The following is a 23,555-nucleotide window of genomic DNA, read 5'->3' on the forward strand; positions in this document are numbered from 1 at the left end:
CACACACAGCTCAGGTATAGAATGTACAGCGCATATTTAACGTATGCTTTTCCTGTGGAGATCGGCTACTGTTTTCACACCCCTGTGTGTACAGGGACGCTGCAGTTCTATTGGCTGGCCGTGGCCCTCAAAGCCTGCAGGCGTGCCAAGAAGCTGTCTAACCCTGGCGTGTAAACTATGTGTTTACCCCTGTGTGTAGGGTCATACTGGGCCTGCTCAGATCAGCAGGTTTCACCTGCTACATATCGACAAGCCAGGCAGGAGAGACACTATGATGTCACCCGCCGGCCATACTGAAATATCCTCCCCATAAATACATCTCTAAGCATACTCTACACACCAACCTCAATGGCCGCCAGTTAGTTACAGCAGGGGAGGCTAGTGATTCCATTCCATGCATTACAAACAGCTCGTCCTCTAATTTCTCCCTCCACAGCCTCTACTGATCTATAGAAACTACAGTGCAGTATGTGCTACTAGCCTGGGAAGTATCTTCTTTACCTGCTCCTAAGTTGCCATGCCCAAAAGAACCTGGTGAATATTTTTGAAGGTGGCCTGATGAAGAACCAAGTGTTTGAAGTGTTGCCATTCGATTGTTGGAGCGTTGACACAGTGTGTGTGCAGTAGGCCTATTCCTCTCTTTTTCTTCAAATATTTCGGGCCAAGTATTAAGAAAGACCAGAGCGTTTGAGATTGCGACAGACTACACTAACATCCAGGCTAGTGAAATACTGAACCCACACAGTATCAGGACTTCCAGGGGAGGCAGAAAATCGGTCTCATTGTAATGCATGGAAGGGAATGAGGAATGGTATCACCTCTGATTTCAACCTCCACCAGCTTCCCCAGAGGATGACAGTACGACACTAGACTAGTGCTTACTGTCTACCGCCTCCCTTTTTCATCTATACTTGATATACTGTGTGCTCAAACATTTATGAGTCCAACCACTGACTTGATTCTGGTCATACATTTATGTATGTCAATGGTTTTCTCTCTCTTGCTTTGACAACACCACTCTTTCAAAGCAATGCGCCCACTTCTCATTCGGTCACAACAGACCAGGGCTGTCTTGAAAACGGGGGTTCTGATTCACAGTATGGAGGAGATTTCCTGGGTTAATGAAGCTTGTGGAGTAACTCAACATAATGTTGTGTAATAGCCAGTACTGAAGTTGTAAAAGAAAATCAGGGGGGATGGTGGATTTTATCATATGGGGACAATTTTAGCATCCCCACAGCATCAGTGACTTCAGTGTCAGTGACTTGGTAAAAATGTAATTTTCCCCTCGCCCACAGTATTTTACTCAATATGCGCAAAACTAAATGTTGAAATAGGAGTAATACCACGTTCATTGATAAAATTACATAAGAGATGGAAAGGGGGGATGGCAGTTTTAGAAGGGGGATGATTTCTACCGTTTTTATTTCAGGGGGGATGCCATCCCCCCTCATCCCCCCTCAACTCGAGTGCTGGTAATAGCTACATATATTTATCTCCAGCTGTTTGTAAAATACACATTGAAGCCTCTGCTGCAGTGGGACAGAGAGGCCTTGATAATAATATTATTCCTAGCCTAACTGACTGGGGTCCGAGATCCCTCCTTAGCCCTTCCCTCTCTCCCGCTCAGCCGGGGTGTAATGCCATGCTCCAGATAGCTTTATTGGCATTTGAATTAGATGTGTATCATAGTAATTACCCGGCCTTTCCTGCCTCTCGGCGCCCACTCATTGACAAAAGCAGGCCAGCCGGCTCAAGAGTAGGCTTGAGAGTAGGCTTAGGCCCCTTTCACACATAGTTCCCTGTAAATTACATTGAATTCTAACCCGTGTCAGCCGGGCATTATCACCATTCACAAATGACTGAAATGCCAGACAATTGTTGTGTTGCTCCCTTTCACACATTTCGGCATTCCCGGGTTGCATGATCTACTTGAATCATGCATTCAACTGGATGCAGAACTGGAACGAGACAGGCGCGTGAGACTGCCATACCATACATATATATTACGGTATATATATATGCCATATATCATACCTCCGTTTTATATAGAAAAATATGATGATAAATACATATAAAACAGAGGTATGATATATGGCAGATATGGTATATGGCAGTCTCAAGCACCTGTCTCGTTCCAGCGAGTCAACTCATATTATGCTTACCATCACCAAGTTCACTCGCCAACTCAAGCGATTGATTACCGTTGATATAAACATACTATACTAGTCCAAAAACACAGTATGGGAGAACTTGGTGATGGTAAGCATAATACGAGTTAACTCAATTAGACATATTGCTATTGCAAAATGTACATTTGAAAAGTAAGTAAGCTAGCTAAGTAAGTAATCTAGCTAACTATGATTGGAAACAACGTACTATCCAGTTGTGGAATTATATTTAGTAGCGATATTCAGAGTCTGGGGCCGTTCTTCTGCGCTCTGCCCTGTTGACTGCGCGATGCAGGACAGCTGTGAAAGGAGACGGTGTGTGTGCACAGCTCCGTAATGCGTCTATATCACAAAATGTACATTTGATAAGTAGGTAGGCTAGCTAACTATGATTGGAATCAACGTACTATCCAGTTGTGGAATTATATTGGCTGCCCCGGGCTTACACAAGCTACTTGAATCACGCATTCAACTGGATGCAGAAGTAGACGTGATTCGAACGAGACAGGCGCGTGAGACTGCCAATATACCATATATATATATATATATATATATATATATATATATATATATATATATATATATATATATCTGCCATGTATCATATCTCCACTATGATTGGAAATGAAGTAGTGTCCAGTTATGGAATTATATTTAGTAGTAGCGATATTCGGAGTCTCGGGCAGTTCTTATGCGCTCTGCCCTGCTGACTCTGCGATGCAGGACAACTAGAAAGGTGACGGACCAGGGAATGTTCAGGCTTCTGTTCACACGTCCGGCGACCCGGTACATTAAATGGTCCTGACCAGGGAAAATGCCTGGTCGAATTTCCCTGGTCAGTCGCGTTCACACATAAGCCGACACGGGAAATTCCATGGAATCTACTGGGAAGGCTCGTATGTGTGAAAGGGGTTTTAGAGTGACACACACAGACACTCCAGGGCAGGAGGCACAGCAGAGCAGACTCTGGCCAAGGGGACTTGCACAGTGTGTATTCTGTAATACCGAAATAGACATGTTTCTGTAATGTCTCAACTTATATAGAGAGCAATGTGTTAGGAATGTGTGAGGTATGTGTGTGGATTTTTTGCAGGTTGAATGACCTTGAATCATTGGACTAGAATGTTTGCCCACAGTAGAGCTTAACAGCTCAGTTCGTTTTCCTCTCTGCCTAGCTTGTACTCTTTCTAAGTGTACAATAATCAATTGAATAGACAAACCCCATGTGTTTCTACTGAACACTGAGATTGATATTACATGCACAGTAAATGTTGACTCACGGTTGATGTTATACTAGATTAAATCATAACCAAATAATATAAGTACTAAAAGGGAGACAGCAACACAGCCTTTTCACTATGAGCTTTCCTTGAAAAGAGAAAGTGTTATCCCTGAAGTAAAGCCTTTGATAAGAGGAAGATAGAATTTGCAAGCAGCTCTCTGGCCCTGGAGGAGAGAGAGAGAGAGATGAGGAGAAAAGAAAGAGAGAGAGAGATGAGTACAGAATGTGAGTAGAGAGAGATGAGTAGAGTTGGAGGAGGAGGAGGAGGAGGAGAGAAAGCTGAGTAGGGAAAGAGAGAGATGGCAGGGGGTGAGAGAGCTGAGTTGAGAGAGAGAGAGAGAGAGAGAGAGAGAGAGAGAGAGAGAGAGAGAGAGAGAGAGAGAGAGAGGGTGGGGGGGTGGGAGAGCTGAGTTGAGAGAGAGAGAGAGAGAGAGAGAGAGAGAGAGAGAGAGAGAGAGAGAGAGGGTGGGGGGGTGGGAGAGCTGAGTTGAGAGAGAGAGAGAGAGATTGCGCGCGGGGGGGTGGGAGAGCTGAGTTGAGAGAGAGAGAGAGAGAGAGAGAGAGAGAGAGAGAGAGAGAGAGAGAGAGGGTGGGGGGGTGGGAGAGCTGAGTTGAGAGAGAGAGAGAGAGAGAGGGTGGGGGGGGGGGGAGAGCTGAGTTGAGAGAGGGGGGGGTGAGAGAGCTGATTTGAGAAGGGTAGAGAGAGAGCTGAATATAGAGAGAAGAATGTAGAGTGGGGCGGTGTGTTCCTGGGTTCCATGCTGAGTTATTTAATGATTGTGCATGTCAGCTTCACAGCTGTGCTAAAACAATGGCAGCCAGCTGTGGGCTAGAGAGAGGAAGAGAGGGAGAGAGAGTGAGAGAGAGAGAGGAGGAGGATAGACAGACAGATGAGAGAAGTGCAATACTGTACCTTGCCAAGATAAGAATCTTTTTCCATCTTCCTCTCCTCTCCCTGTTCTGCTCTCTGCCTTTATTCAGTAGAGATAAACTCTCTGAAGTTGACATTGACGTGGAGGAGGCTGCGGCTCCATTCCTGTTTTTTTTGTCTGTATTGTGTAACTATTGTAAAGTTTATGTAAACAAGAGATTGTGTGACATTAAGGTGTGCTGTATAATTGAAATTATCCAAGAGTAATGTGAAAGTTACATCTCAGCGACAATGCTTACATTGTTCAGCAAAAATACTATAGATGAAGTTGTTTGATTGGAGGTCGCAAGTGATTGGTCTGCTTTTCTGGCGTTTTCATTTCTTCGCAGATTTATTCATTGAAAATTGTAACTGTTTTAGCGGGTCCTTTGGTGTGTGATTCCTATCTATTGCTTTTTCCCTGTTAACCACATTGCTTTTTAAAATCTAGGCTGATGTCCTAAAAGTGTATATCATTGTTGTTATTCTTTTCTTTTTTTCCCATTAATTCTTTTGTAGATTTATATTTTTTTAAATCCCCTCAGCTTTTATTTTGTTGTCTTGTCTTTTGTAAATTAGACTCCGTTCTCAGTGAGATCTCCCTGTTTAAATAAAATATACCTACATAAAACAATAATACAAAAGTATCTACAGTAGGGGAGGTTAGGGACTCAACTTTGTAGTGGAATCAAAAGAGTCAGCCTTTCATTCAAAAGTGTCTGTGTATGTTTGTACCTTCAATGCCTTTGACTTCTTTGTACCTCTGAGGCCTGAACAGTACCCTACCCTGCCGGGTGGCCTCTACTGTGAGAGACTTAAGCCTAAAGAGACTCTTTTTTACACAGTAAGAGCTTTAAGTCAGAATGTGTGTGGAAAGCATTTTCAGGGAGGATCATAGCGCTCCAGAAATAGGTACAGTAAAGTACAGCACCATGGTGGACAGTTTAATGTCTCTAACCTTGAGTCTCTTCCAGTCTCCACAACCCACAATACAACCTCACAGCTTCAATTGTGGCCTAGCCTGAGAGGGCTTTGGTTTTGTAGTGGTGTCTTTGTTTAAGACAAGACTAGGATGAAGTTACCCCTTTAGGCACTGAACTGAGGTCAGTGTTGTGTGTCACCCATTCATGGTTAGGATTTGGGAAGGGTGAGCTGATCCTCGGTCTGTGCCTTGAGTGAACTTCTGCCTGGTCCTGCAAGTGCCTAACAGAACGGTGCCCTAACCTTTGACCTTTGCCCTTCCCCTGCAGGCAGACGAGGGAGCAGGAGACACCCCCAGACTTCTTCTACTTCTCAGACTTTGAGAGACACAACGCTGAAGTCGCTGCCTTCCACCTGGACAGGTAAATCACTCTTACCACCTGGATTCTTACAGTGCCCTGCAGTGTGTGTGTGTGTGTGTGTGTGTGTGTGTGTGTGTGTGTGTGTGTGTGTGTGTGTGTGTGTGTGCATGCGTGCGTGTGCGCATGTGTTTGTGGGTGCGCACGCAGAGAGACAGCTTGGTAGAGAGGAGTGTGAGTTCATACCATAAAAGACCTACTCACTTAGAGGCCATGACTCATACTGAGTGAATGCTGCCTTCCTGATGTTAGCATCTCATTTAACAATGGCTACAGCCTTGGTGCCTAACCACCTTCACTGGCTTTACAAGGCTGACAGTTTATGGCCAGCCTATTAAAAAAGGCATCAATGATCATCGAAGGAAAACCTCTAGGGCCCCTTCCACATCAGAAAGACAAAATGTGTATTGCAGTAATGTTGCCATGATAGTGAAGCTCTCATTACCTTGGCCTTGGCCTTAGACTGGAGTCATGTATCACTGTGGTGTGATCATTGTCATTGAGAATAAGACTCACACACACCAACAGTGTTGCTGAGCATTGTCCTTGTCACGTCTACACTCACTTTTAGACACACATATACACACGCGCACGCACTCACACGCGCTCACGCACACGCACGCACACATAAACACACGCACACACACACACACACACACACACACACACACACACACACACACACACACACACATTTGAATACTTTATTTGGGTTCATAGCATTACATCAGAGAACCCAAAATATAACAAATGTCATACATATATTCATGGATACAGGTAACATCATCTTTGCCACACAGCTAAGCTTCCCACAACAGCTGACACAGAACAATATCTTGCAAGCTGCTTGTTTTTTTTGCAATTTGAAGGCTGCCAAATATTAGTATTACTATCATTCTCACTGAACCAACTTGCCATATCACCTACTGTATACTTATAAGCTTTAACAGTAAAGATAAGAATGTTCTCACCTATGGCAGAGTTTTTGTACATTGAATGTGATAAAGAAAGTCAACAAAGTCCAGAGCAGGAAGTTTCCACTGAAACCCCAGGCCAGTCCAGTGTTGCATTAGCTGCTTCTGGTTAATTATTTATACTGGTCAAAGCTATGTCTTGGACACAGACAAAGTAACACCATTCAGCAGCCCCAATAGCATCGGCAGCAATAGCATAAGTAGTGATAGCACCATCAGCAGCAATAGCATCAGCAGAAATAGCATCAGCAGAAATAGCATCAGTAGCAATAGCATCAGTAGCAATAGCATCAGCAGCGGCCAGCCTGACCAGTCTGTTACACATCTGGTCCGGCACTAGCCCCAGTTGGTGCAGAGTACACACGCAGGCATGTGTGTGGGTTAGGGGGAGAGGAGGAAACCAAAGGCATTAAAAAGCCCTGCTCCCTTTCTAAATATAAAACAGGCGGCATGGTTAGCCAAAAGCAGCTTTTTATTTTTTTTCCCCCTTATTTTGTCTCTGTTCTAAATTAAAGGCTGGGCGCTTAGTGCAGCGCTAGGGAGGCTGAGGCTGCAATGCTTCCCAGGAGGCCGCAGCCATTACACACACACACACACACACACACACACACACACACACACACACACACACACAGCCATTTGGGCTTTTTAAACAGCACTCTACGCTCTATTAATTATGTGATTGGATTAAAAGGGTGAATTGCTGGCTTAAATTTTGGGTTTTAGCTTCCTTTGAAACAACTTTGGATAGAAGGAGGAGGAGGACGGGAGGAGGAAGGGTAAAAAGAGCAGTGAGTGACACAGGGGGAAATTGAAGCCAGCACTTTTCTCTTTTGCAAGGCACATCCTCCATGCGGCCCTGTGTTACAGTATGGTACAGCTGACAGCCAGAGGGAAGAAAACATAGATCTAATGCAGAGGCTTTCTGACACGCCCATCAATATGAAGGGGCAATTTGCATCTTGGAGTGTCCCCCTCCTCTCCCTCTCTCTCTCTCTCTCACACACACACACACACACACACACACACACACACACACACACACACACTCTACCCCCCCCCCCTCTCTCTCTCTCTCTCTCCTTATCTCTCTCTTTCTCACCCCCTCCCCCCTTTCTCACTCTATTTCTCTGCCCTCAGGTCTGGGCCATTTAGCTGTGTTCAGGGGGATTCATTTTTAAAGCATCCGTGTACAGTGGGGTCATGTCCCCCGACAGAGGAGGCTATATGCATAAAATGAGAATGAGGCACGCACAGAGAGATAGATATGTAAGCACTCCGAATAATGGAGAGAGAGAGAGCAAGGGGCCTCACCTCAGGCTCCACTCCTGCTGCTCCATGTCCCCTGTGTGTATATATATATATTATATTTGTTTGATATAAATCAATTTGACATGAGTGCTTATACTGTGGTGGTGTTTTACTGTATCAGTGAGAGGAGACAATGTACTCTTTAAGTCACAGCTCCCTCTGCAGGTGTAGAAATGCCACTACATGTGATGAATGAATGAATGAATGAATGAATGAATGAATGAATGGTCTTTATTGCTATAGTACAGGTACAGGTACCATGGCACATGTCAATGTAAAGCCATCAAATGTGCCATACAGTGAGTGAGAAATCATCATTATAGTTCATGAAAGGTATATATAAATATCTACATTTATATATATATATTTTTTTTTTTTTAAATAAGATTTATATTTCTCTTCATGCAGGATACTGGACTTCCATCGAGTTCCTCCTGTGGCAGGTAGACAGGTGAACATGACCAAGGAGATCAGAGATGTGACTCGAGACAAGAAGCTCTGGAGGACCTTCTTCATATCTCCAGGTACAGCTCATCTATCTGACGGTATATATGGGTATATTCATTATGACTTCTATAGTGCAGACCGATCTTTATAGGTTTGTCATGTATATATTACAGACTGTTTTATTTAGCACAAGCTAAAGCATGATGGGGCAATGCATCTGACTCTTAATTATTCAATATGTCAATGTTTTTTTTATTATATCTGTCCCTACACAAATAAACTATTATTATTACTGCAGACTCATTCCCAGTGGCTTAGAGGGAGTCTATGGGTTGCAGATGATGCATAGTAGTTGTCCAACCAGGACAGTAGATGGAGCCATTGCTCTAATATACATTAGATGATCTCATTCCCATCTCTCATCGTCTATCTTCATTAGATACTTTTACCTGTCTTGCAGTAGTGTTCGATACCATTCCTCATTCCATACTGCATTACTGTATACCTGCATTACAATGAGCCCATCATCCGATTTCTACCTCCACCAGCCTCCCCTGCTACCTTGATAATCCTCTGTGATGTGAATACATCCCATAGTATCAATAAAGTTTCAACTAAGGAGCTTAAAACCAATCTCCTTGTCATTGTCTCATTCTGTCCTTCCCAGCCAACAACATCTGTTTCTATGGCGAATGTTCGTACTACTGTTCCACGGAGCACGCTCTGTGTGGTAAGCCAGACCAGATCGAGGGCTCGCTGGCCGCCTTCCTCCCGGACCTGGCCCTGGCCAAACGCAAGACTTGGAGGAACCCCTGGAGACGCTCTTACCACAAACGCAAGAAAGCAGAGTAGGTTTAACATGCTGTTTAATATGCTTCATTTTTGAGAAACTGCAATGATAGTGATTCAAAACAAGGACTGTCATAATGTATGTGTACTGTATGTTTACACAAGTGAGATAGATAGACAGATTCCATTAGGTAGTTACTAACTAACAATAGTTTTCTTTCCTTTCTTTAACACTATGACTGCCTGTGGCACTTATTTTTTTATAGAAAGTGTTATTTGTGATGTATAGTTGATTCACTTACTTCAGACATATGAAGTTATTGTATGTCACTCTGATTAAACGCTTTAAATGTAAAATGTAAGTTTGACTTTTCCTCTGTGTGTGGCAGGTGGGAGGTGGACCCAGACTACTGTGAGGAGGTTAAACAGACGCCCCCGTACGACAGCGGCACACGTCTACTGGACATCATGGACATGACCATCTTCGACTTCCTCATGGGTAAGATGCTACGACGAACACACACGCACACGCACACGCACACACACACACACACACACACACACACACACACACAAACACACTCCTCCCTATGGCTCCATTGTAAAATGCTCTCTCTCCACAGGGAATATGGATCGTCATCACTATGAGACATTTGAGAAATTTGGGAATGAGACTTTCATCATCCACCTTGACAATGGGCGAGGGTGAGGCCCTACTTTAAATTATGAAATATTAAAACTAAATGTAAAAATCTGGAGAGTAATTGCACTGTTATTATGGGTAGCAGTACTCCCATGTCTGATTACTCTTGACCATCCATCCTACCGTTCCAGGTTTGGAAAGCACTCCCACGACGAGGTCTCTATTTTGGTGCCTTTAAGCCAGTGTTGCAGGTTGGTCACGCTTAGAGATATTTTCTTTTGTGAAATCTTAACCATAAACTTGTGAACTTGTAATCCCTAAACTTGTGAACTTGTAATCCCAAAGCTTACAGTAACATACTCAGTCAGTATTTTTTAAACGATACACTTATATTATATTTGGACATTTCATTGAGATAAGCAATGCTGAAAAGTCTAATAGTACAATTCTAAATATATTCCTTCATTCCCTCTGGTGTCTGCTATCCTCTCCAGACTGAAGAAGTCCACATACCTGCGTCTGCAGCTGCTGGCTAAGGAGGAGTACCAGCTGAGTGGCCTGATGGCTGAATCTCTGCTTCTGGACAAACTGACGCCCATCCTCATCCAGCCCCATCTAGAGGCCATGGACCGCCGACTACGCCAAGTCTTAAACGTGGTGGCAGAGTGCATTGAGAAAGAGGGCTACAGCAACGTGATGGAGGATGACCTGGGGGGAGAGGGGGGGAGCTCTCACACTCACACAGCCGCCCGGGGGAGGTAGCCGCCTCACAGGCCTGGACTAAACCACCATCACCATAGACCCCTTAAATAACCCCCAGTGTTCACCCCAACCGCCCACCGCAGAGCTACAGACCGTGAAAGTCTTGCAAGAGCCACTCGTCTTGTTTAGGGCACTTTTTTGAATTCTGTGAATTCCGAGGTTCGTTTGATTTCCCCGTGTCACCTGGACTATGTGTGTTTCTGTGTGTTGTTGGGACTTATCCTGCGTGTGAAAATATGCCTAGTGGAGGAGGTCGTCTTGTTGTCTTAATGAACAAAATGTTTTATTGCAAAATGTACTATTGCTTTTGGTGCTCTTTTTCTATTGTCGTCATGCTTTATTGTTTATTATTTGTGATTGATTGGAGTGCCGGTTTACTCCAGAAATGTGTCGTTTTTTCACCCATCAAACGTTACCTGTTCCAAGAGTATTTATTGAATTGCATATTTATTGTTTGAAATAAATTACACACCCACATCATCCATTTTACCTGTAGTGACTGAGCTGTCAGGATGACAACGAAAGATATCTCCACACAGTTCAGACAGTTCAGTTCCATGTCTAGCTGATAGGGGGCAGCACTAACACATGTACAAATAGTGTAAAGCCCTGTAGGTAAATTTGACCTTTTTGCTCAGAAAGTCAGTTTACTCAGTGTTACTACAAAGGCATAATGCTCTTGTTTATAGCCTCTGTTTAAACTGTAAACCAAACTGTTGTAGATTGAGTTCAGTCCATGGTCATTTGGGTTTTAGGACATTTACCAAAACCCTTTCCTGCCTTGTTACACATAATCTATTCGGTAGGTGACCAATTAAAAGGAAAATGTGAATAGAAGCATCTGTGTAAACCTATGTTAAATCTGTTTCACACTACATCATTTCCTAAATTCAGCTTATTTTTGCGTGTGGACCTTCTTACTGATTTGAGGTTTAATCCACAATGATGGTACCAATTAGCCAAAATGTGACACCAAGGTTTTGTATTATAATTTCTTAGCGTATTATGTATGATGTCCAGTTGTTGATATCGCAGGATGTACATTTCTTTACTTTCCAACAGCAGATCGCTATGCTGGAAGGAGCATTTCAGTTACTGCTGAAAGTTAATATGTACAGTAGGTAAATCTAGTGCCTGTGCAATGATAGAAATACTGAATGTTTGGGTTCATGACTGAGAGATTTGAGGAAATAATATTCCCAGATCTGAAGAGAAAAGTTATAGGTTGGATGCATATGCTCCATCGATCCCATATTGTTTTTATGTTTTCATAGTTCTGTGTTGATACTGTAAGTAGGACAGTGGAGCTATGGATATTTTCAACAACATTAGAGGCTGTATCTCTGCAGTGAAAGTACTTCTTTTTTTATTCAATTCATTGTTTCTGTGGTTTGTTTGCAACATGGTATAGGTGCAATAAAACAAAACATGCAGAACATCGTTTTAGGTCCATTTTATTCAATGCTGTTGTAGCTGCTCTGTCTACATCCATGCTGTTGCAGCTGCTCTGTCTACATCAGACCTGGGCATTGTACGGCCCCCGGGCCGCATGCGGCCCTATGGCTGTCCCTGGCCGGCCCTGCGTGAGGTAAAAAAATAAAATAATCATCATAATAATAGAAATAACATGTAAATTAGTGTAGGCAATGCATCCAGTACAATTGCATTGCTTTTATTTTGAAGGGGACAATTTTTATTTTCAATTGACGTATGTGCGTGCATGACTATGTTACACATCTTCAATGTAATGTGCAGTTGGAGAGATGCTGAGGAGAGAAATGTCTGCTCTTTAAACAGAGAAAGATTGATGCAGAGTGTAGGGTTTTTTACAAGACCTGGGGTCTCATTCATAGAAAGTACTTTGGATCAAATTTTGATCTTACCCGTGTCGTACGTAGAAAACCACGTCAACGTAGTGATTTATACAATTTCAACATGAGTCAATTTGACCGTGGAAACGATCGTAGCTCTACGTCGGGTATTGACCTTGCGTTCTCCGGAGGAAAAACCAGTATAATTTAGCGCATTAGGCATGTTTAATATGTATGTATGTAAGTATGTATATATAATATATAGCGCATTAGGCATGTTGAAGGGGAGATGGCGTTGCCTTGACAGCTCCGGAGGGATATAAAGAAAGACTGAAATACAATCATAAACATCAGTTCCCTTTAAATCTTGAATTAAACTAATTTTCTCAGCTGATCACAACATCGTTAATTTTATTACGAGCCACTTGTATGAATGACAGTAGGGACCCTGCATAGAGTACAGTCTAAGCAACTATTCTTTGAGAACAGCCACGAGAGACGTGTCCCCCCCCCCCCCCCCCCCCGTTAGTGATTTCTCGAAAATTCTCAAAAATTAATGAAAACCGTTAAGGATTTCCCAAAAATCATATTCATAAGCATTATGAATTCATAACTCGGTAACGGTATAACCTACAGACTCCATTCAAAGATTAGTATGTTGTCCTTGTGATTTTGATCACTTCACTCGTGGACTATTATTATCGAAATTGAAGTTAAAAATAGTAATTGATTTAAGAAAGGCGGGTCGTCGTCGTCGTCCCCCCCTGCTGTGCGGTTTTGAGCGACATTGAAAAATATGCTTTTCGTATTATATCTCGTTAACGGTACATGACTATGACTCCATTCAATTTTTAGAATGTTCAGCATGCTATTGTGATCATGGGAAATTTAGTTTGGAATTCTAACCCATTGTGACGCTGAGATATTCGTCCATCAGAGAACCGCTTCCTGGATGAAACTCCCGCTGACAGCGGGGCGAGAGAATATTTCTACCTGGGGATTTTCCTCTTCATCATTTTGTTTAGACTTCTTTGGATAGAAATCGCCCAAGGTGAGTTGTTGCTTTCTTCTTTTCGACATCTTTTCTTCTTCTTTTCACTGTCATCAACAATGGCGCGCAGGAGTTTTTTTTAACGCACGTAGTAAACAAGCTCGTGAGTGGGTAGTGGATGCCTGCAGACAGACGCCCCCACGCCCCGAGCGGCTCTAGGCTAGCGCGGTAAAATCTTTTTTTTCATGATATTTTTTTTATTTATATATTATTTTTTCCCCTTATTTTACACCTTTGAGAAAAACCATGACCAAAATAGCATTTATTTGGCTATCATATCAATATTTTAGAGCTCCCCCAAAATTTCACAAACCATGTTTCCAGGGGAGCTCATGTCACCACTAGGGGAGCTATAGCTCTCCGAGCTCCCCCTTATTTCGCACTATGCATGAAGTGTATCGTGGACAAGGGCAGACTCTCTCAAACTTGTTAGATATCGTCCTCAAACAGGCTATCACACATACAGTAGAAAGGACAGAGACATCTATCACACATACAGTAGAAAGGACAGAGACATCTATCACACATACAGTAGAAAGGACAGAGACATCTATCACACATACAGTAGAAAGGACAGAGACATCTATCACACATACAGTAGAAAGGACAGAGACATCTATCACACATACAGTAGAAAGGACAGAGACATCTATCACACATACAGTATAAAGGACAGAGACAGCGTCCCCACTCTCACAGAATCACAGACAGGTGAGTTGAGAGACTTACAATGACAAGTCAAGATAAACTATTGTGTAGTCTCTACCAGATCTGATTGATTCCAGGAAATGCTTTATGGTGTCACCTCTGGTCTCTCTAGATATGGCTTCCTCCAGCAGTCTCCTGTCTGAGGAGCAGTTCCTGTGTTCCATCTGTCTGGATGTGTTCACTGACCCTGTCTCTACTCCATGTGGACACAGCTTCTGCATGGCCTGTATCAGAGGATACTGGGACACCAGTGAATTGTGTCTGTGTCCGTTGTGTAAGGAAACTTATGGGAAAAAAAAGAAAAAAAAATGGTTCTATGGAAGACGTGAGCTTCGCGTCAACACAACGCTTAGAGAGGTTGTAGAGAAATTCAAGACAATGAGAGTCAGGGCTGAAGATGAGTCCCCTGCCGAACCTGGACAAGTGTCCTGTGACATCTGCACTGGGACGAAGCTCAAGGCTCTGAAGTCCTGCCTGATGTGTCTGACCTCTTACTGTGAGACTCACCTGGAGCCTCATCAGAGAGTCGCAGGCTTAAAGAGACACAAGCTGATCGACCCTGTGGAGAACCTGGAAGACAGGATGTGTAAGAAGCACGACAGACTCCTGGAGCTGTTCTGTAGGAGTGATGAAATGTGTGTGTGTTTGCTGTGCATGAAAACAGACCACAAGACCCATGACACCGTACCCATAGAGGAGGAGTATGGAGAGAGGAAGGCTCAGCTGGGGAAGACAGAGGCAGATGTTCAGCAGATGATCCAGGAGCGACTGCAGAAGGTTTCAGAGATCAAACACTCAGTAGATCTCAGTAAGAAAGATGCACAGAGAGAGAAAGCAGACATCATACAGGTCTTCAATGCTCTGGTGAAGAGCGGAGCTGAGCTCCTTGACGTGATCGAGGAGAAGCAGAAAGCAGCAGAGAGGCAGGCTGAAGGGCTGATTAAAGAGCTGGAGCAGGAAATCACTGAGCTACAGAGGAGAAGCACTGAGCTGGAGCAGCTCTCACACACAGAGGACCACCTCCACCTCCTCCAGAGCATCCCTTCCCTGTCCACCCCACCACACACCAAGGACTGGTCTGAGGTCAGGGTTCACAGTGATCTGAATGTCGAGTCAGTGAGGAGAGTTCTGTCTGAGCTGGAGGAGAGGCTGAATACAGAGATGGAGAAGCTGCCTGAAGTCAAGCTGAAGAGAAGTCAGCAGTATGCAGTGGACGTGACTCTGGACCCTGATACAGCACATCCAAATCTCATTCTGTCTGAGGATGGGAAACAAGTTAGAGATGGAGACACAACAAAGAATGTCCCTGATAACATAGGGAGGTTTTCCTTGTGTGCCTGTGTTTTAGGAAAGGAGGGTTTCTCCTCTGGGAGGGTTTACTATGAAGTGGAGGTGAAGGAGAAGACTGGCTGGACTGTAGGAGTGGCCAGAGAGTCCATCAACAGGAAGGGGCAGATAACACTGAGCCCTATGAATGGATACTGGACTGTAAAGTTAAGGAATGGAAATGAGTACAGGGCACTCGCTGGCCATGGTGTCCCCCTGTCCCTGAGAGAGAAGCCCCAGAAGGTGGGGGTGTTTGTGGATTATGAGGAGGGCCAGGTCTCCTTTTATGATGTGGAGGCCAGGTCTCTGATCTACTCTTTCACTGGCTGCACCTTCACTGAGAAGCTCTATCCATACTTCTACCCTGGTAATAATGATGATGGTGAAAACTCTGCCCCTCTGATCATCTCTCCTGTCAATCACGCTGACTGACCAAGCAATAAAATAAGCATTCAGATTAATCTTTATCTGTTGTCACTCATTAGGAAAGATTATGGTATATTTCCCCACACAGAGTAATTTCTGATCTGGTTATGGTTTGTTATCATATATTTTGTGCTCTCAGTGTGTCTGCTCGATGGTGAATATGCAGTAGCAATGTCAGATACAGTAAAATAGGTAAACATTACAATAATAACTAGCTAATAATGAAAATACAGTATGAGAGCATCTGATTTATAATAATTTGAACACCCAGAGAAGTCAAACAGTCTCATGTATGTAGAGTCCTGTGTTCTTATGAGGCTGGAGAGGCTGGGCTGTATCTGACATGTCTCTGCATGTGTGTGACGTAATTACATTTAACAGAATGTACGTTTGATAATAATGTTATTGATTTAATGGCTTGCAAAGGGAATCAGATATGATTAAACAGTTTAATAAGGGTGACTGTGATTGTAATATGATACACATCTTCTGTACATGATGTTATAAGTTTGTCTACTGGTCCGCCCCTCAACAATAGTCCCTGTTTCTCATGTGGCCCATTGTGAAAATGAATTGCCCACCCCTGGTCTACATCCATGCTGGTGGAGCTGCTCTGTCACTGTTGACCATTGTTCCATAGACCAGAGATGTAGGGTCATTGTCTTGAATATTCATTACAGTGGCAATTTACCTGAAAAGTTCGGATTGCCAGGTATACCATGTGACACAACCATTTTCACCCTTCTCGAGGGGGGATTTGAAGAGCATTTTCATCCGAATTCACATCAGCTTGACATGAAAGCAAACCTCTCAAAATCACATAGGTAGGATAATGATAGAGACTGTAGAAGAAAACCTCCACTTAGAGCAATTGAATGAAAAGTGGTAATGGGGAGGATGTGTCTGTGCAGCCTTCAGCCGCAATGAAAATGGCCCTCAGCTCCTGAACATAAACATGTTTACAGTTTTCAGTCTTTAATGTTTTGATAACCTTTCCATAGCCCTCACAGCCCCCGGAAAAGTGCCTGGGTTTCTAAATGCATCCACAGCACTGTTCATGAGTGGAGGAAGCCCTGTCTGACTGAGACAAACATCAGAGGGACAGGGACCACAGACCTAACTACTCTAATCACCCCCGCCGCAGACGGCCCAGCAGAGGAAACGTCGTCATGGGAATGAGTCAGAGAGAAGGGACACGCTTATCTGATCCAAATCCTATTTTGTCCCCAGTGCTCCGATGATAGAACTACTGTAATAGAACCAGCATAGTTCTAGAATCCTCATGATAGTTCTATGCGTTGTTCTGAAGTGCTCTCCTCCTTCACTATGCACTGCAGGTACCCTATTTGGTTATCCATACTACCACGTGGCTGGTGGACACATTCATTTCACTGTACCTCTGTAAGAAGGGAATGGTAGGCTATAGAGTGGGATTGTGTGACATTATTACTGGCTCAAATGAGATGGTATTTAAACTATGTGGACACTAAATGCAAATACGTAACTGGCACCTGATTATAGTAGACCACCTATTCCAAATATGCATTGACTATGTGCACATGTAAAAGATAATAGATCAAATAATATCTTCCATTAATTTGCCAATTTGTAAAGAATCGAATTAAATCAAGAAGTAAGCTTGATAGTTCTTATTTTATTTCAGTTATCTGAAATGTAAGCCAGCTAGCGTTATGAATTGACTGGGATGTTGACCTCTTCTGTTGCTATTAGTATAGAAAGGGTAAACATAGAATTGCGTTTTTAAATGGTTCTGGTCGCATCGACAGAATCGCACAAAGGGTCGCTACAACATCCTATCTCCGATCAGAGGCCACACACAGAGGCCTCGCGCCGCGGGCTGTTTTTTTTTTTTTTTTTTGCTCACGGGAGCGCCCCAAATGCCCCGTTCAGACTCAGAGCCCTTCCAAATACACATCCCCTCTTTTAGTCACGGAAACACAATTTATGGCCATTATACAGTATTATAGATTGCATCTGCACAACTCCCGTTGTTGACTAAAACGTCTGTAAACGCATGGAAACGAAAACCTGCGGGCAGAATAAAGAGTTGGGACACAACAAACGGTAGGCCGACCCTCCCCCAAAGAGAGAGAGATGTGAGGAGTTTGTTTGTTAGTATTGGATTAGTTGTTTAAGAACTGTCGGGTAGATTAGAATATAAAAAGAAACACAACAAAACATAAAGTCAACATTGTAAATACGAGTCTACTGGACCACCCAGAATCAGAGAGATTGCACAGCTACCAGTTGATCACGCCCCGAGTTCAGACGTTCAGCAGGGCTGTGCACGCGCCCCGTTCAGCAGGGCTGTGCACGTGCACGCGGCCCGGCCAAGTCATCTGGTGCCTTATCGACGCTGGACTACCTGGGGACCAACAGTTGATGAGGAGAACGGGGGGCTCCTGCCAGCACAGTCACATGCAGAGGGGAGGTGGACCTCATTCAGACTAGTGGAGTATGGTAGAGTAGAGGACCATTCAAACTCTCTCATGAAAAACATCTGAATTCTAAGCTTAATATTTGAGGTGCCAAGAGCTCTCCTTTATTTAAATGAGATGAAGCAATCCTATAATAGTGAGTCTGGAGGTGCTGACATGTTTGATAACTCACAGTATCCCTACAATTGTTTTAACTATGATGGAGATGGGTATCCCTCCTGCAGCACTGATGAGGAGAAGAAAATGTGCCGACCTGCTTACAGGTATGATGCTTGTAATTATGAATATTATAATCATAATAATTTACATTTTTAAGTGTGATGATAAAGATTATTGTTAGCTTGTCATTGTAAAATTGTTATTATAGTTGGTTGTAAATTAATTGTTTTAATTCTTAGTTCAAAATGTTTATAGTTGGTTGTAAATTGTGAACAGTAACAATTTCTTAAAACACTATTTTACTCTTCCATGATGATATATTATGTTATTTAAGTAAACATTTATTTAGGCCTATATTACTTCTTCTTTCTTTTTTTTCTTTCTTTTTTAAACACAAACTAGTTAAATGGCATCTCTACAATATCAGGATGTCAAATATCCGTATTATCTTTCCTGACTATAATATGCTGTATATTAGTTTTCCTGAATATAAACTTTAACCAACAACAAAATTAAGCTTTAATTTGAGTCAATTTCTGTGTTTTTCTCCTTCAGTTACATAGCTCTGATAGCCATGGCCATCCAGCAGAGTCCGGAGCATCGAGTCACTCTGTCAGGAATCTACGAGTTCATCATGAAGCGCTTTCCCTACTACAGATCCAACCAGAGAGCATGGCAGAACTCCATACGACACAACCTCTCGCTCAACAGCTGCTTCATCAAGGTAAGGGACATGTTTATCATATGTTTTGTTTTATTGTTATTTACATTACACTCATATGGCAAAAATCACTGAAGAGATTAAACCCTAATCCTATGATTTATGATACCTTACTTGACTATATTGTGTATATTTCACTGTATTATGTAATGTAGAATATTCCATTATATTACAACCATTTTAGAATTAAACACTTTTTTTTACTCATTTGATCATAGACTGAATATCATAACACTGGATAGAACTGTCAAATGTTAAAAATAAGTAGGTCATTTTAAAAGACAAAGAACAGTATGTTGCTTTCTCATTTTAGGTGAATCTCAGGAATGATGAGGTAATTTATGCATAATTTATTTCCATACTCCTCGACAGGTTCCCCGTACTGAGGGCAATGAGAAGGGGAAAGGAAACTACTGGACGTTTGCCACCGGCTGTGAGTCTATGCTCGACCTGTTTGAGAACGGCAACTTTCGGCGTCGCCGGCGCAGACGTAACATGAAGATGGGTTTCCGAGAGCCTGGAGAGCCTTTTCTCCCTGTGGACAACAATAACCAACACAGAGTTTCCACCAGACGCTCTGACCCTGACTCCTCCTTATGCCCGCTGAACCCCAGTCACAGACCCGGTCAACAGAACCAACTCAACCAGATCAACCCTAACCCTAACCTAAACCAGGGTAAACCGGAATCAGAGATCAAGTTCAGTATCGACTACATCCTCTCCACCCCAGACCCCCTGCCCGGATTCAGACCCCCCCAAAGCACAGGGGCCATGGTGGCCCCCATACACGTGCTGGAGCCCCAGCATCTTAACCTGCACTTCTGGACCCTGTGAGGGTCACATTCATCTAGAGAAGTTGACGTGTTTTTTCCTCGATGTCTGAAATGGGAAATGAGGACATCCAGACTTCTTCCTCAAGAGGCATTTTATTGACATGTCCTGTAAAAACACATAGAAGAGATGTAATGTGCTGTGGGTCCTTGCTGAGGCATATGTATCATGTACAGTATAGTTCATGCAAAAGAAACATTGAATCTGTACAGTGTTCATTGCTACGTATTACTGTTGTCATTCTCTGTCCCCAGACTGCTGGAATAGAAAAAGTCAAAACTTTACAGTACTAAGTTGTAAAGTAGTAATGTACAGTAACTAGGGTCTGTTCTAAGAATTATTCAGTAATTAACATTTGAAAAAAAATTGAACTGACTATTCCCTGCATGGAAATGCTTTGAAAACAGGCAAATATTGGCTGAACTCAAGCAAGACACATTTCCTGACTTGGATTTGGACCCTGGTCAATTGCAGCAGTGTTACTGAGGACGTATTCTGAAATATGTCTTGTGGAGTTTGAATTGTTGCACGGTGGTTTTCATGTCAATCATAAATTCTGATAAAGAAACATGCAGTACATTTAACCTTTGATATCCTCCTCATAACCCATCACTGAATAAACATGCCAGAACATCTGTCTTTTAGGACAGGGTTAAGTGTTTGTTTCATATGATACATTTTTGCAGACCGACAATCCCTTTCTTACCACAGTTACAATCTGTACAATCCATGTTGTGATTGAAGGCAATTATGATGGGGCTCAATCAGTGCTGACCAACCTGCTCTCCAAATCTTCCCTATTGACCTTTTCAAATCCTGTAAGATTGCTACAATCCAGACAGTCCATTACAATACACGTTATTCATAGAAATAGGAGGTAAAAGCAGGGGTCTGCTAACATTTATTTCCCTTGCAAGGGATATCAATCATCGCCTGTTTCTCTGCTGTTGAAGGGACATTTTTCAATTTAACCTTTATATTACGCCATGACTACATCAGGAGGGCTTTCAACACACTTAACATGAGTGGCATTTAATATAGCATTACACTTGCAAGGTGAGCCGAGATGTGACCCTATTCAAATACGGGCCGCCATAACAGCACTACCCCCGACTCAATTATAATTAAACACCTTATGCCTCCTTGCAAATCCTCTGATCGATCATTGATATTAACATTCATATCTGCACTGCCCCCGAGCCACCGTCTGGCACCACAAAGGTTTATGGATCAGCAGGTTTCCATTAACAAAGTCGTTGATGTAGGGTGCTGGGCCATGGATATATTTGGGTAAATTAACTTAGCATAAAGTGCTCCAAGGCTGGGTCTTTTAGACACCAAAGAGAAAGCACAGGCTAAAAGTCAATGCACATATTATGTTGTCAATGAATTTTCATATTGTGTAGCTGCTGGCTCAAACTGTGTCTGTGAATGGCCTCTATTAAATTATTCTATTTGGACTGTTCCAAATGTAAGTCTATGTTTCACATTGTTTCATTCATTCTTATTTTCATAGTTTGAGGCAAAAGGTATTTTAATTATTTCAGAATACATAACAGAGTTTCACAAAAATATTTGCCAATGTGGGGGAACTTTGGTTTGTGAAAAATGAATAACATTATCATGTTTATGATTTTCTGTATGACCACTCTTGCAGGTATGGACGGTACTAATGTTGAAATTTGGAGCTCAGGGCAGAATGAGTGGGATTGGATGAGGAAATTGGGAAATCAATGATCTGCATCGTTAATAACAACTAAATCATAAACATAAATAGGTAATTTAATCTTACGCATTTGTTTAGTAATTGGATTTCATTCGTAGGAGTACTTCTTGCCGTGACTATAATGAAGGTAATTATAGATATTGTGTGTTGTTTGTTTTTTCAAATAAATAGTGTATGTTTACTTATGAGGAAGGCTGTGTAATTTCTCAGTTCTTGACTAACAACCATCATTTCCTTGAGCTATGGTGGGAGCCAGCAGGCAGTCTGAGGGGGGTGGGGAGAGGATGTACTGTGATAGGGGCACGCTTATGTACCAGTGGCTAATGATACCAGGATTAGCTACAAGCTAATGAAGATTGTTGAAATAGCCAGAGGTGAAAAAAGCTTTCACATACATACTGCCTCACCCTTTGCCATTTGAAGCCCCATATACAAGTCATAAGGAGGGGGTAAATTCAACAGGGTATGGATGAAATATGCCACAGCTTTAAATGGATTTTTGAATGTGTTTTGAATAAGAACATCAACTCTAGATGTCAATCAATGTCACTTGTAGACGTGTTTACATTTATACTCTATTTACTGTAGATCCTAAGGCCCCGTCACTTGAGACTGGTATTAGAATGTCCCTGCTAGGAAAACCGGGAACTTGTTTTTACTAAATGACTAGAAGGGTGTAAAATGGGATGTGAAAAACACGGGAGGTAAGAAATATTTCAGGGCTTAGCAGCAAAAAAAATTGGAATGAAATTGTGCTTCTGTAATAACAGCATTATTCAGCTTGTGCTTACCTTGTGGATATTGAGAATATGAATGTTCAAAAGTGGTAATTACCTGGTACCAAATTATATTTAAGAAACCAACGCAATGTAATTTCTCATTAATCACTAAGTAATTACATAATAATTCATTTCACAGTAGACGGTATGGACTCAGTAACAGACTGTAAAATAAAGCACAATTTCCATGCAACAGCTGTTTCCAGAATACTGTTCATGTCTGAGGAAGCACCACGAGGTGAGGAGGCCTAGAACACCATGTCCACTCCAACGTTTGATGGACCAATCTAAGACATCCAGTTGTTACTGATCCAACATCATGTAAACCAACTTCAAGAAAATTATCTGTGAAGGCATCTGGGGGTAAACATCAGCCTGCTTCAAAAAGTGTCTGAACACCACTGACACGCTTGCATCTTATTGACCCACATTTCACAACAGTCGAGAGTTGATAATTATCATCCTTTTATTTATCATTAAAATAAATACTGCTACTGTACTTGCATGTATCATGAGAGGTGGACATAACAGACTACACAGACTGCAGGGTGATGATGGCAGGTAATCATGTTTTTATTTATTTTTTTCATTTTACTTGTATTATTCCTTACAGGTAACACTGATGAGGCCACTCATGGCGTCGCACAAGGTTCTCAGAGTGTCATTATGGCCCAGGTCTGTATTGCATAGCAGGAGCATTGAACACAGCGCACACACATGCAATGCAACTACAATGCACCACAGGCCTGGGCAACACAAACCACATCCTGTCGACCACAGTTAAACAGCAATAAAATGCATTATTCTAGTCTGTTCTATTCTTGTTCACCAACTGTTATCTGACGACACCTAAGGAAAGCATAGAGGTCTAACAAACAGCCATTATGATATACTCTATGTTCAGCCAGTTAGTCTTCAAGGTAAGCTCT

General features: G+C 42.5%; 3 protein-coding genes across 3 annotated transcripts in view; all 3 read left to right on the forward strand.

Moving 5' to 3' along the window:
- fam20cb (FAM20C golgi associated secretory pathway kinase b) overlaps positions 1-12,037 on the forward strand; it is a 35,579-nt gene extending 23,542 nt beyond the window's left edge. Inside the window, exons 4-10 of the mRNA XM_080542620.1 lie at positions 5,614-5,706; positions 8,397-8,512; positions 9,103-9,283; positions 9,614-9,723; positions 9,848-9,929; positions 10,059-10,118; positions 10,362-12,037. Coding sequence (XP_080398746.1) covers positions 5,614-5,706; positions 8,397-8,512; positions 9,103-9,283; positions 9,614-9,723; positions 9,848-9,929; positions 10,059-10,118; positions 10,362-10,629 — 910 coding nt within the window. The 3' untranslated portion in view covers positions 10,630-12,037. The remainder of the gene's footprint in view (positions 1-5,613; positions 5,707-8,396; positions 8,513-9,102; positions 9,284-9,613; positions 9,724-9,847; positions 9,930-10,058; positions 10,119-10,361) is intronic.
- A 2,276-nt stretch (positions 12,038-14,313) lies between these two features.
- LOC308167308 (E3 ubiquitin-protein ligase TRIM39-like) lies at positions 14,314-15,957 on the forward strand (the record flags this gene model as incomplete). The annotated part of the gene is made up of 1 exon (XM_080541706.1): positions 14,314-15,957. The coding sequence occupies one exon, from the start codon at positions 14,314-14,316 to the stop codon at positions 15,955-15,957; it is 1,644 nt and encodes a 547-aa protein (XP_080397832.1).
- Positions 15,958-18,527: 2,570 nt separating this feature from the next.
- foxl3 (forkhead box L3) lies at positions 18,528-20,124 on the forward strand (the record flags this gene model as incomplete). The annotated part of the gene is made up of 3 exons (XM_080542206.1): positions 18,528-18,673; positions 19,125-19,293; positions 19,663-20,124. 3 exons carry the CDS (start codon positions 18,528-18,530, stop codon positions 20,122-20,124), a joined length of 777 nt encoding a protein of 258 aa, XP_080398332.1.
- Positions 20,125-23,555: the final 3,431 nt, after the last annotated feature.

This window comes from Nansenia antarctica (assembly GCF_963989245.1).
Source record: "Nansenia antarctica genome assembly, chromosome: 11".
Lineage (NCBI taxonomy): Eukaryota > Metazoa > Chordata > Actinopteri > Argentiniformes > Microstomatidae > Nansenia > Nansenia antarctica.